This window comes from Gouania willdenowi, chromosome 22, assembly GCF_900634775.1.
Source record: "Gouania willdenowi chromosome 22, fGouWil2.1, whole genome shotgun sequence".
Classification (NCBI taxonomy): Eukaryota; Metazoa; Chordata; class Actinopteri; order Blenniiformes; family Gobiesocidae; genus Gouania; species Gouania willdenowi.
In genome coordinates this window covers 34,294,783-34,309,943 of record NC_041065.1, presented here as the reverse complement: position 1 = coordinate 34,309,943, position 15,161 = coordinate 34,294,783, and the positions used below count along the sequence as shown (strand labels likewise).

At 37.9% G+C, this 15,161-nt stretch overlaps 1 protein-coding gene across 1 annotated transcript in view; it reads left to right on the top strand.

The window, feature by feature from the left end:
* Positions 1-15,161, top strand: part of stard9 (StAR-related lipid transfer (START) domain containing 9) — a 54,515-nt gene that overhangs the window by 17,675 nt on the left and 21,679 nt on the right. The window contains exons 4-16 of the mRNA XM_028438153.1: positions 6,575-6,691; positions 7,367-7,399; positions 7,518-7,579; positions 8,378-8,490; positions 8,971-9,113; positions 9,177-9,244; positions 10,402-10,499; positions 10,597-10,782; positions 11,817-11,914; positions 12,015-12,092; positions 12,308-12,385; positions 13,423-13,599; positions 14,648-14,699. Of these exons, the coding sequence (XP_028293954.1) occupies positions 6,575-6,691; positions 7,367-7,399; positions 7,518-7,579; positions 8,378-8,490; positions 8,971-9,113; positions 9,177-9,244; positions 10,402-10,499; positions 10,597-10,782; positions 11,817-11,914; positions 12,015-12,092; positions 12,308-12,385; positions 13,423-13,599; positions 14,648-14,699 (1,303 nt within the window). The remainder of the gene's footprint in view (positions 1-6,574; positions 6,692-7,366; positions 7,400-7,517; positions 7,580-8,377; positions 8,491-8,970; positions 9,114-9,176; positions 9,245-10,401; positions 10,500-10,596; positions 10,783-11,816; positions 11,915-12,014; positions 12,093-12,307; positions 12,386-13,422; positions 13,600-14,647; positions 14,700-15,161) is intronic.

Here is a 15,161-nt window from a genome sequence, read left to right as displayed (position 1 = left end):
CTGAAGTCAGCATCACATGTGAACATTTTTAAATCAAAGTTAAAGGAACTTTTTTTCTCTACTGTGTATGATTGAGAGAGATTTATGGTCATGTTGATGATGTCATGTGTTTGTTGATGATTTTAAATGTTCTTATTGATTTTAAACAATTGAATGTTTTATCATGTAAAGCACATTGAGTTGCCTTGTGTATGAAATACGCTATACAAATAAATTTGCTTTGCCTGTCTGTTGGTTCTAAAACATGACATCCCTCTTCCCTTTCCTACTGCCTCCATGAGCCACTAATGCTAATCTACTAATGCTAATCTACTAATTCTGACTGTGACAATCAAGAGCATTGTTGAACTCTTTCCAAACGACTTCTCCTTACATCTGATTTCTCTCTTCCTGTTTTCTTGTCTCTTTTACCTTCTTTTCTGCGTGATGCACGTATCTGTCCTGAGACATTTTTTGTTGTTGTTTCTAAACAAAGGCTTTGAGTTTTTAGCCCAGATGTTGTGTTTGTCTGACCTACTTGGAAAGTGTGGGATGTGAACTGAACTTTATTCTCCAGGTTCTAGTTTCATCAACGCTGCTGGCTAAAGAAATAAGAAACCAAAGAGCTTTGTTTTGGGCTTTTGCCATTGGCTTGACAACATCTCACACACATAAATACGTTGGCAATATAAAACCTCAGCACAACCTGTGATTACGCAACTCAACTCATTACACGTTAAAACTGTTCCACTTCTGTCAGCTTCTCCTCATCATCCTGTTTTTGAGTTTAAGATGACATCATTTTCTTAACGTTTCTTAGATGATTTTCACTCTGGTTTTTCTCTTGCTATGTTAAAATCTAGGCTCTCTATTGTTTTTGGGGGAAAACCCTTCGTGTGTTTCAAAACAAAAACAAACTTGAACTACAGTTGTTATCATGTTCCAGATGTGACATCAAACCCTGCAAGTTCCCTGTTTTTCCAGAGAACGTTAAACGTAGGTTAAACTTTTAGAACTGACAAGGGAGAAAGTTTGCAAATAACTCCTTTATAATCATGAGAAGTTTTACAGGATCACTAGAAGAACCGTTACACGCAGAGTGAGGCTTTGAACATATTCGTATGGGGTAGAATTGGACATATTAGTTCACTTCCCACATTTTCTAGATATTCAATTGTTTGTTTTCAGGTGAAAAACCAATGCGAGGCATTTCTATCATGATTTTAAACAAAGACAAAAAAGAAACAGATCAGATTGCTTTTTCCGTTTCAGAACGTGAATTTAGTTTTTTTGTCTGTTTGTCGCTATCATGGAAAATGGGAGGCTTTAGTTTTATTAGTGAAGATGCAGGAGGCATCCTCACTTTTATATTCGCTCTCCTTTATCATTGTAATTATTTTTATTATTTAGTAATCTTTTTACTACTACCGCAATTTTCTTAATGCAAGTGTGAAGCTATTGCTAGGTCAGTGCTAACGCTAGGTTAATGCTAACGCTAGGTTAATGCTAACACTTGGCTAATGGAAATCCTAGGTTAATGTTAACGCTAGGTTATTGCTAATGCTAGGCTAATGTTAATGACAATGCAAGATTAATGCCAATGCTAGGCTAATGTTAATGCTAGGATAATGCTAACGTGAGGCTAGAGGTGTCCCGATCCGATATTGATATTGGATATCGGTCCGATATCAGCCAGAAAACGAATATCGGATTTTATTGTACTCTCCAGCACTTTTATCCACATTCTATTCACATTAACATCACTTGATCAAACCTTTTCTAACATTCCACACTATAAAATAAGTCATAAAAGTATGTATGATTCATGCTGATATCGTATTGGATACGTATCGGGATCGGCCAATACGCAAGGCTGCAATATCGGTATCATATCGGAAGTGAAAAAGTTCTATCTGGACATCCCTAAGTGAGGTTAATGTTAAGGCTAGGCTAATGCTAAGGTTAGCGCTAATTTTTATCTTAGGTTAATGCTAGCACTAGGCTAATGCTAATGCTAGGCCAGTGCTAACGCTAGATTAACGTAAGGCTAATGGTAATGCTAGGGTAATGCTAACACTAGGTTAACGTTAATGCTAGGCTAACTCTTAATGTTAACGTTAGGTAAATGCTAGACTAACGCCCACGCGAGCCTAATGCTAATGCTTTGCTAATGTTAATGCTTGGATAACGCTAATGCACGGCTAATGCTAACACTAGGTTAATGCTAATGATAGGTCAATGTTAATGCTTGGCTAACCTAAGGCTAATGCTAAAGTTTGGCTAATGCTAAAGTTAGGCTAATGCTAACGCTTTGTTAATGTTAATGCTGGGATAACGCTAACGCAAGGTTAGTGCTAACACTAGGTTAATGCTAGCGCTAATCTTGATCTTAGGTTAATGCTAATTCTAGGCCAATGTTAATGCTAGATTAACCTATGGCTAATGCTAATGATAAGATAATTCAGTGTGACACTGGCCACCACCTGCATCCTCACTTGCATTTTCTTCAGGAAATGCAAATATTCTAGTTACAATTACAGTCATGTGATTTTCTCCTTCTTCTCCGATGTTTCCACTAATAAAAAACAGCAAACAACTGTATGATCTTCTTTTCCTTTTCATTGTTGTTTTTGTCTTTGTTTTGGATCCTGTTTCCTCTTAGCCACATGGCTGTGCAGAGAAACATTTTTATTACCTTGTCTGAATGCTTCTCTTCTTATCTAAATACATCTGTGTTTTTACTTCATATTCATTTAAAGAAGGTTGAACAGGATATCTCCTAACAGAACATTCCTTCTTTGTTTTCAATTTGAGACCACTTCAGGTGTTTGGATGTCTTCGAAGAATCAACAAAGGAGAGAAATATAGTGATGGGATAGTGAGCAGATGGTTGAGGTGAAGTTCTTGTACAGCTCCCTGAGGGACCCTCACTCTGGCTTTAGTTCCCAGTTGGAGGGTCAACTTTAACATGAGCTCCTCTGATTCGCTGCATTTGAGAGGAAAGAGGTTGTCTGTGGGTGTTTTCATGAGTGGAATCACGACATAACGAGGGTCTCGTATTAAATCTCCATTGATCCTAGAAGCAGGGGTAACGCTTCCATTGAATGCTCACGTTGACGTTTGGAGTCAATAAACACATCATTCCTCTTGACTTAATAATAAAGATAAACTCCAAACTAAGCAGAGCTACACAAATGTTATTGTCTGGTCCAAGGAGTCACATGACCAACATTCATGTGAGCATTAGAATAATGACCAATCTGAGCATTAATACAGTTTTGTGTTTTTCTGTGTTTTTGTTGTCCAGATAATGTTTCCCATATCTGCTCTAAAGAAACACTTAAAGATAATATCCAGAGTTTCTGACAAACGTCCCGCCCTTAACAGCTCCACTTCCTCCCACTGCCTCTCCCAATCTATTAGAAGCCACGCCTCTACTTTTCTGTACGCGTATCGCGGAACATAACAAGGTCACATCAGGTCACATTAATATATGTTTATGTATCAGGTTAGAGCCATAATCATATTTACCTGTTTGTTGTTGTGACCTTGTTTCCGGGGGCAGTTCTACATTCACTTTGATTAACAGTCTCAGAAACAGGAAGTGGAAGCCTATTGGCTGGGTGCACTCAGCGATTGTTTCTATGTGTATAGGGGTCTATAGGAGGAAGGAGGGGCTTATATACATTAATGTACAGTATGTGAATGACCACTAACAGTAGATCATAGTGTGTTGTTGTTGACTGCACCTGATGCATATACTGTTGTATCTTGTTGAGAGTTTTCTTTCTGTTATGGATTATTAATTATGATTTTTTCTGCTTTCCCACACAAATGACTTTAAACTTGTAATTGTATTAATTTTAACTGTGAAACACATTCCTCTAGTTAATTACTGTATTAATTACTGTATGTGTTGGTGTTTCTACTCCACTGTCTGGTGAGGGATTATCATTGAGAAACACTTTCACTAGTTACATATGGCTTTTTGGTATAAGGCAGCCACAGCCAATCATCATGGAGCTCAGATATTCAACAGCCAATGGGAACCGTCCACATCTGCTTGTTGATTTACATTAGATTCAGATTAGGTTGATCATATTCCTGCTGAAGCTGTGAAACACATTATATCAAATACATTATGGGATGTGTTCATAAGGCTTTTTCCTACTTAGGGTTCTGATGGTGGTAGACACAAGCTTTATTCCTGTGTTTGATCCGTTCAGGTTGTGGTAGCTGTGATAGCATTCCTCTGTGTGTTTAACACTGCTCTAGCCTTTCTGGGGATTCCTGGGACTTGGGGTCCAGGGAAGGAGGGTCTCTCTCAGACCTTAGGGTGTGTAATGGTTCAGACCTGATTAACTCAGGTTGAGTTTACAGAAGCCACAAATAAAGGTGGAAGCAAGACGTCACCTTTGATCCTCAAAGCAAATGCATAGTTTGGTTTTTAGAATAAAAGTCAATATTAGGGAAGGAAAAAACAAATAGTCAGCAGATTTTAGATCTGTTATTTTCCACAGAGTCACTGTTTGGTTTTTCTGTTTGTTATTCTGTAAAGTTGTCTGTCATGAGTATGAGCTGATCTTCCTGCTCCTTACCCAAACACATGCTGAGGAAGTAGCATTAGCATTAGTCAACTACAATGTTAGAGTTTATTACAGTGAACCCAAAAACAATAGAGGAAACTGTTCAGCAGCTGAATCCATCAACGTGTTGCCCTGAAAGTAGCTGCTGTTAAACCTCTGTTAAAAAGAGAACACTGGATGCCTCTATACTGGCTAACTATAGACCAATCAGAACCTTCCATTCATGGCCAAGATCATTGAGAAGGTGGTCTTCAACCAACTGAGTCAATTCTTAACATTCAACAAAATATTTGATAAATTTCAGTCAGGTTTTGGTTCTCATCACAGCACAGAAACTGATCTGATCAAAGTGATCAATGACATAAGGTTGATTCAGGAAAAGTATCTGTTCTCATTCTATTGGATCTAAGTCTGCATTTGACACTGTAGATCATACAATGTTGTTGGACAGATTGTAAACATGGGTTGGACTAAATGTTAAAGTAATGGTTTAAGTTCTACTTGGAGGATCAAAGTTATTTTGTAAACATTGTAAACTTTGAATCTGACAGATTACCAATGTCCTGTGGGGTTCCTCAGGGATCTGTTCTTGGACCTCTTCTGTTTAACCTTTATATGCTTCCTTTAGGACACATTTTACACAACTGTAAGGTTTATTATCAGAGCTACGTAGATGACACACAACTATATCTATCACTGAACCCAGATGACTATGGTCCCATTGAGGTGTTGTGTGACTGCTTAGAAAAAGTAAACTGATGGATGAGTGAAAACTTCCTTCAACTAAACCATGACAAGATGGAGGTGATTGTCTTTGGTAACAATGAAAAGAGGACTGCTGTCAGCAAGTATCTGAGTCTGGATCTTTAGAAGATAAAGACCAAGTCAAAAACCTTGGTGTTCTGATTGACTCAGATCTGACATTCAGCATCAGAGCTGATCTTCCTGCTCCTTACCCAAACACATGCTGAGGAAGTAGCATTAGCATTAGCATTAGCTCTCCTGTGCTGGCCGGTTGCCACAGCATCGTGATCATAAAACCTTAATATTATGATTACGATATATATCCCAATTTAGTATTTCTTCCTTAAAATGACATAAAATGAATGGAAAAATGTTTTTGTTTATATATTTTATTATGTTTAAAAATAGTTTCTATAAATAAACTGATAACTTTTCCTATTTCTCAGGACCTTTGTGACCAATTTTTGTGATTATTACGTCCTAAAACACCTGATTTTGCAGCAGATTTTTGCAAGTATTGTTTCAAAAGTTGTGACTAAGGCTACTTTTTTTTTTTTTTTAATAATAAGACATTATTGCTTTCTTTAATTTTGCATAGTTTTGCAATTTCCCCCTAAAAAACCTGATCACTTTTCAATTATTTCATATTGATATAGAAAAGAGCAGATTCACAACAATTTATCAAGATATGGATCCATTACAGTAAAAATATCCCAAAATCTTCCAAATCAAGTAATTTTTGTGACTTTTGCTACATATATTGTTGTCACTTGTTCTGATTTAAACATTTGTATGTGAAAATTCCACCAGATGGTGCAAAACCATCTATAATGGCTACTGTTATCATTTTAAACCGTACCTGTAGTGAATTTTACTCCATCAATGATCATATATGATAGTAGAGGTTTGGTTATATTATAAATATTCTTTAAAAGTCCTTCTAGAGCAGCAGGAGATAAATTAATACTAACATTTATGAGACACGTTTGCAGCTTGGAAGAGTCTTATTGGCTGTAGTGACACAGTTTGTAACCAGACTAATTGATGATTCCGGTCGCTATGATCTCACCGATAAAAGCAGCGTTTCACTTCCACGTACCATAGTATCTATTTCCTCCACAATTTTATATAGTACTACCGTATATAGCGTTATATTGCACAACATTAATTGTACCTAATGTTCTATGGACACTTCTTTGTGAGGTTTGTTAGTGATTAAAGTGTGTGTGTGTGTGTGCGTGTGTGTGTGTGTGTGTGTGTTCCAGGTGTTCCAGGACCTGGGTGTGTCGGTGTTGTCTGCAGCGTCTGAGGGCTACAACGTGTGTTTGTTTGCGTACGGACAAACTGGTTCTGGAAAGACGTACACCATGATGGGGACACCGGTGAGCAACGGGGGTCAGATTCAGGAGATTTTATTCAATTATTTGATTGGAAGCAATATTTGTAACAAACAGTGATTAATGGAACTAGATGCAGATTACAGATTAGAATCCAGCCCGACCCATTAATTTAAATTGTAGGCCTGAGCCTGACGCAAACCTGACGTTAATTATTATTTTATTGAACGCTTTGCTGCCAGTAGATTATTAGTGCGGAGGGGGCGCACACACACACACACACACACACACACACACTCACCACAGCCCAAAACGTATTTTAATAACGTGACTTGAGCCGTTATCACAGTTTTACAGACTTTAATGGAGGTCGTACAATTGTTCAGTCTTACACCCGCCCTTTCCCCAGCCTCCCAGCCAATCAACACTCAGAACACATGTAAACAAAGAACCAATCATATTTGTTCTCTGAGCTCCAGCAGTGAATGTGAACAACTAAACACAACACAACGCTGTTAATATCCTGTCACACTACTAACAGAAACACTTTAGAAATGATACCATACCAATATAGAAGTGTTTGTGTTTATTAATAAATAAGATTCATGTAATAGAGACTAAAAAAAATCTTGAAGCCCAACCCTAACTGGACCCTAACCTCTAATGTAGATACACTAAGAATCACAATAATAAAAAACGACTTTTTTCTGTTTTCCTCAGGACTCCATGGGGCTGACGCCTCGCATTTGTCAGGTAATCTTTGTTACTGACTCAGCAGATATTGATCATTGATCATTCTTACTGGTCCATTTATTCAAGATGCAGTTTATTATTTGTGTGGGAAAGTGATTTCACAGAATTATTGTTTCAGGGTCTTTTTCATTCTGATGACGCATTTCCAGATCAGCAGAATTCAAGTCGAGTGGAGATCAGGTATATTTTCTTTATGGCTGTGCCTTTGATCAGTGACATTAAAATAAGCTTTTATGCTTAGTTGAAAGTTGTGTTCAAAATTATTTTTTTTAAACATTTTTTTTGCTATTCCCCACTTTGAACAAAGGGTTGAAAATTCGAAAATGTATTATGGGCGGGGCTAGAGTAGTTAAGACACACCCAGTCACAGCAGCCCCGCCTCCACAGCGCTGCACAGTTCCACATGGAGGAAACTTCCTCCCATCTTTTATAGCAGGGGCGGGGCCAACTGTGACGGTTAGTGACATCACTGATCTAATCTCAGCCAATAAAAAAATTCAGTTGTAATAGCAGGTGTACAACCCATAGATGGCGCTACTTAGATATATACTTTATTTACCACCATGAAGAGGAAATTCAAGTGCCCAGTAGCATACAGTGTGTGCTATACATTCCACACACATACTCATAATTAAATACATAAATCAATAAAAGGTTAAAAAGTTCATAAAAAACAGTAATAAAAGTGTATACTAGCAGGACTTATTGTACAGTCTTATGGGAGCCAGGATTAAAAACCTCCTCAACCTCTCAGGAAATGTAAATACTTTACTAAAATGTAAAGAGTGGGACTAGGATCAATAAACTATATTACATCATACCTAATCATATATGTATTCAGCAGATTAAAGTGGTTGTAGGGTGGACCTACACTTTATTTCTATCAACACTGGAGATTGCACACACTATGAAATCTATTACATTTGATTGAAAGGCGTCGTTAGATTCAGGGCGTTCTCTAATTGTCCTTCTCTGCAGCTTCTTGGAAATCTACAACGAGCGTGTTCGGGACCTGCTGAGAGGTGGAGAACAGAAGAAGAGAACCTCCCTCAGAGTCAGAGAACATCCAGAGAAAGGACCCTACGTGCAAGGTGAGTGACAAATACTGTACTCTGAATATGAGCTTAAACTAGGGATGCACACAAAGAAACATTTACCATGACAGAATGTAAATAAATAACATTTCTCATTAAAATCAGCTTCTGTTTCATCTCTGTTTGGGCTCCTGAGTTTAACTTCCTGTGTAAATCCTAGATAGCCCCTCCCCCTCCGTCTCCTCTTCCTCTTTCCCTCCCGTCTGTTTAAAAACCACACATCCACTTATTGTCTGTATCAGGAGAAATCCCAGATGACCAGAGGAAGTGAAGTCATTTCCTGGTAGTCCCAAGGAGAATGTTTACACACACACACACACACACACACTGTGTCATTATTGGGACGTGTTTCCTGATTGTATTCATTGTTTTTTCTTAAAGTTGGGGAAAAAGTTTGTCACAAAATCAAGAGAATTTGAGTAAAAATTGACCAGATTGTGTGACTCGTGTTACCTTTAACCTTCGTCTTATTTCCAGACCTGTCTCAGCACGTGGTGTCTGACTGCAAACAAGCGATGGAGCTTCTAGAACAAGGCATCTCCAACCGAATGACCGCAGCCACCCACAACCACGACGCCAGCAGTAGATCCCACGCCATCTTTACTATTCAGTACACACAGGTCAGCATCTGTAATTAACAATGAAGCAAAGTGTGTGCTTACTTTTGTGTGTTTTCCTCACAGGCAATCCTGGAAAATAACCTGCCGTCAGAAACTGTGAGCAGAATTAACCTGGTGGACCTGGCTGGGAGGTAAGGATCATGGCGCCCCCTAGTGGACACAATTACACCTTCCAGACACTTTTATTCTTCCCATTATGATAAAAATAATCATGTTTGTTACACTGTTTTACAAATACATATTAGCCAATATTATTACACTAAGTGACAATATTACAGTTGTTTGAGATTATGTGTGGTGTTTTAATTTGAAAAGCTTTCTTCTTCTTCCTGCACTGTATATCTATTTCTGTGATATTAGGTTTTGTTTTTTAATTGTGCTAAAAGATTAAATACGTTTAAAAAATACATCAATTATTTTTTAAATTAAAAAAAGTATTATTTTTATTTAATTATTACTCAACATTTCAGGCAACCCCATTTTAATTTTGTTTCCAGGCGACCCCACATGGGGTCACGACCCCAAGTTGGAAAACTATGCTCTAAGGACACTGCTACAATTAAAAAATAAATCCACTGTTTTTTTAAATAAAGAAATGATTTATTTTAACATTACTAGACATTTTAGGCGACAACATTTTATTTCCACTGGGAGGGGGTCACCAGGAGGGGGTCACCAGGAGGGGGTCACCAGATGCCTTCAAGAAACATTCACAATTTGTCATGCCCATTATTTGCCACTTGTTTAAACTAATTGTTCCTGTAATTACATTACCGCAATTCAGATGAATAAATAAATGTGGTTATCACAGATTCATAGAACAATAGACCATCATTTTACTGACTTTATGGATGGACCCCAAAAATCTCTCCTTTATTCCCCCTTATAGATGGTCCTGTCTCCACATGACTGTTCTTCAATGTTCATGTCTGTGTTCAACCACCTTCAGCTACAGTGGGGGTCCCTGCTCTATGGGACCTTTATTTTGGAGGGTCCCTGCTCTCTGGGACCTTTATTTTGTAGGGTCCCCGCTCTCTGGGACCTTTATTTTGTAGGGTCCCCGCTCTCTGGGACCTTTATTTTGGAGGGTTTCCGCTCTCTGGGACCTTTATTTTGGAGGATCCCCACTCTCTGGGACCTTTATTTTGGGGGTCACGGGCTGAAAAGGTTGAGAACCCCTGTTCTAGCGTTACAGATGTGGTCCGTACCAATGAGATATGGACGTGTTGTGGTGGTCCAGTGGATGTCAGATGTTTCTTGTGATAAATATTAATATTGTGTCTGGCAGTGAGAGAGCTGATCCCCAATACTGCAAAGATAGACTGACAGAAGGCTCCAACATCAACAAGTCACTGGTTACTCTGGGCATTGTTATTTCAGCTCTAGGTGAACACTGCTTAATCATTACATTATAACATATTCATATTCTTTTCTTTCCATCAATATCCCTAAAATGTTTTAGTTTTTTTACCGTTTTTCACAGCCCACAACTCCCAGATGTCGAGCAGCTGCCAGAGTATCAACACCGTGACGTCTGAGTGTGACGGCAGCAGCTCTGTGTCAGGGGGCGGAGCCAGGAGGCACTGCTTCATCCCTTACAGAGACTCAGTGCTGACCTGGCTCCTCAAAGACAGCCTGGGAGGAAACTCCAAAACCATCATGATCGCAAGTTAGTATCACGTGTTGATGAGGTCACACATACTGTACATACATTTGAATAATAACTCAAGTATTTATTGACAGTGGGAAGAAAAAACTCCTTCTTTTAACAGGAATAAATCTCTGTTAGAACCAGGTTCAGAGGTGGCAGCCATCTGCGTGGACTGGTTGTTGTTAGTGGACAGAAGGACGATCAGAACAGGATAGAGAGATAGAACATCAGAGTGTTCTAGACTAGATCAGGAACCGTCATCATCGGCTTCAACACCTGAAACAGAACAGAGAACCCTCAGACGCCCTCACACCATAAATATTATAACCTATATTTTCATTGATTATGAAGCCGAACAAAGGTAATCAATAGATAGGAAATAAAATAGATGATATTTGTTTTTAGTGTATTTTACAGCTGATTTAGGACCCGTTAGCATTAGCGATGCTAACAGAAAGCTAACCACAAGAGGAAGGTTAACTTTTATGAAGTTAATTATTTCAGGCTCAGTAAATGTAATGAATTATAATTAAACTTTAGTAATTGAGAATGTAATTGTAATTGACTTTCTAAGGATACAAAAATAATTAAATTGGAAAAAATGCCGGCCACTATTCGTAATTGAATTGTAATTGAACATGGAGTGAAGTGACAAGCAATGCAGTACAAATACAGTTTGTTACAGTTTTTTTTTTTTACTCATTACTTTTTTAAACAAATTTCTGTTTTGAAAATTAGTTTGTTACTTTTAAAAATGACGCCACGACATAAAAATATTTTTTTTCTGTTAAGCAGGTCCCTTATTTTTAAAAATGTTCTTAAAACATCTTGTTTCTACATGTTATCTGTAATAATTATTCATCTGTTCATAAAGTAACACATTTAATTTATTTCACTTTTCTACAAGTTCTTAAACATGTTAAACTCTGGCTTTAATTCAGCATTTGCACTTATTTATTTTCTTGATACATTTTATTTATTCTGAGTGCTAAATTCTCCAGGTGTTCAAAGGTAACAGATGATTTATGAATATTTATTATTGCTCCTTCCAGCCGTCTCACCCTCTGCTGCCTGTTATAACGAGACTCTGAGCACGCTGCGCTACGCCGCCCACGCCAGAAACATTGTCAACAAGCCCCGTGTGAACGAGGTGAGTGACTTTATACAAACATTCAAAGCTTGGTTTACGGGTTAGTCAGCAGTCCCCCCCCCCCCCCCCCCCCCCCCCCCCCCCCCCCCCCTGTGTGCAGGATGCACACGTTCGACTGATCAGGGAACTGAGGGAGGAGATTGACAGGCTGAAGAACATGCTGCTCAGCTTTGAGATGGTACGTGACCTTTAGCTCAAAACTAAGCTCAGGCTTTAAAAAACATTCCTACAATATAATAATGCTCTTTGTGATGTACCTTATTTCCTTTGTAATAATAATAATAATAATAATAATAATAATAATAATGCATTGGATTTCATATAGTGCTTTATCATAGACACTGGAGACAGTATTAACTTTGTCTGGTTTTACATATTTATTTGTGTTGACAGCAACGTAATCCCAGTCCATCTCTGAGTGATGAGAAGGAAGGAAGTCTCTCTGAGATGGTGCTACAAAATGAACTAAAGGTTCACATGTTTCTGTCTCATACACATTGAACCTGTGTGTTGTAACCAATAAAGCTGCTGGGGATTAAAAGATATGATCATATAATATTAATGGGAATGGGACAGGTGTGCACCAGTGGAAGGGAAGAATAACATTGTTTAGTCAGAGAGCAGAGGCAAAGGAAGCACTTTAACCACTACTTGTTTCAATGCAAACAGTCAAACCAGTCGATTGATGCATAGCAACGGGAACAAAACCCCAGTTTGCAGAGCATCAGCACCCGTGTCACTGAAATGGTTGGTACAACCACAGAGAACTTCAAAAGAAGAGATCAAAGAGCAGTCATTTCCTAGGGAGAAGCAGATCAAAGGGCACAGACCAAGCTGCAGATAGTAAAGATCAGGCTTGATCACCCTGTAGTTGGCCACCTTTGATGAGGATGTCTAGTGTTAAAAAGGCTGAAACACCCCCTGATTCTAAGGAACATTACTGATGATTCATATGTGAGACACAGCTCTACACCACTCACATAGTAACCATAGTAACCCTCTAGTGACTACCATGTCCTGTGTTTAATGATTCCACTATTACCTGTGATGTCATCTCACTCCTCCTCACACTCAGATCTTAACGTGTAAACCCCAACTTTAAACGTTCTCCAATGTTTTACCACAACTTTCAGTGAAAACAACAGAAATGTGTTGGGGGGTGGGGGGGGGGTCCCTCTGTTGGAGTTTAGGCTTTTTTTGGGGGGCGAACACAAGAAATCACAGTAAGAATGAAGTAAAATCACTCCGTATCCCACAATGCAATGCACCAAACTTTTCCAACAATGACAATAAAACTGTTTACAGTGGAGATAAAAAAAAACTTTAACAATTCAACCTTTTATTGTTTTTTTTCAATCAAACAATGATTGATTTATTGATCTATGAGTCCTACATTATGTCTTTATTTGATAAATATTTTTTGTCTTCAGCAGCTTTAACTGAATTATGATCATATTAACATAACTTTTATCCTGACTTTCTCCTTCTTATGGTTGTGTAACGGACAGGTAGATCAGCTGACTAAGGACTGGTCTGAGAGCTGGGGGGACAAGGAGCTGCTGGAGGAGTACAGTGTAGACATTAACAGAGACCAGGCTGGATTCCTCATCAACTCCCTCAGACCTCATCTGGTGGCTCTTCATAGAGACGTCCTCAGCACTCAAACAGCATGTTATCACCTCAGGGTACCGTTTCTAAATTATACAGTAGTAGAAATGTCTTTTTAGTCTTTCATATTTTTATTAATGTTTGGACAGAAAATGGCAACAACAACAACAATTTTTCAAGAAAAAAAGATTAATAATAATAATAATAATAATAGTTCTATATAGAAAGTACAGTATATAAAGACCTTCAGTGAGCAAATCAGCCAGAATGCTGAATAAAAATGTGTACCTTTGTCGATGGTTGGTTAAAAAAAGTCAGAAAAGGCCCCAGAACCCCTCAACATTAGTTTAAGATGATTTAATAATACTAATAATCTTCCACCCAGTGTGAAACGGTAGGCTGCTAACAGCGTGCTAACAGAATTGAAAAGGCAATGAGCCTCTGACCCCCAACAGGTAGTCCTAACCCCTCACCAGTGACCCCGAAAAACAGCAAAAGGGGATTAAATGTTACGTTTACTCCAAGTACACAAGAAAACACTCTTAATACTAAGCTTCCTCTGATTTATGTCTGTCACATGTTGAGTCAATATGAGGATAAATTCTATATGTAGCACATGAAATGTCTTTAAATCATGTTTTTATTCCGTGTTCATCTGGTTACACTTGGTATTCACATACAGTACAACAGCATAGATAAGCTCTACATCTCCTACGTTGTTGGACAGCTGTCCTAACTGCTGACTTTCTCTGTTCTGCTACAATAACTCTAGGGAAAAGCTGCGTTTTCTATTCCAACTATTCTGTCAGTTGTTTTTTCCCGTGCGCTACATGAAGCTCTGTTGGAACAAGAGGATCATAGTTCTGAGGCTAGAGCTCCAGGGAGCTTGAGCTGTCCTGATTCTGCCAATAAAAAAGTAAACTCTGGTAATTATACGGTAAAAGATCTCCCTACGCACGTGCTGCTGACGCCACCAAAGCAAATCCTACAGGATCTGACCACTCATTTTGTGCAATTTAAGGATTATGAGCTAAAAATACAGATGATTACGTCATAAAAATACTTTAAAAATTATTTTGTGATTAATTTGTTGCTACAGCAGATTTGTGTTTCTTTGTGCTACAGGAAGGAGTTACTCACATTGGACCTCCGAGCCTTTTCCAAGAACCACACATAGGTATTATTTATTTACCTATCTATCTATCTGTACATCTATTTCATATTTATAAAAGATACAATATGTATTCATGAATATTTGAGTAAATATGTGAGATTAGAGCCTAATTAAATCTCCAGTACTTTGACAGGTTGATGTGAAACTTTACATACACATTAAAACAGAATCATTCAAAAGCTTATTTATGATGACGTATTAGGTCTACATGAAAATAAAAAGAAATCTGAGCACTATGAGATTAAAGTCATAATATTTCAAGATTAAAGATTTATTCAATTTTTTATTGACGATTTTATTAAATTACAACTTTATTCTCATAAAATCACAAGTTTTAAGACTTAAATCTTGTAGTTTCCAGTTTTTTATTGTTTATGTTAATGTGGCCCTAATATTTGGGCGTACTTATTGAAATATATATCTTGTAAAAAATAAAAAGAATGCCGGTCTTACAGTTAAACAACT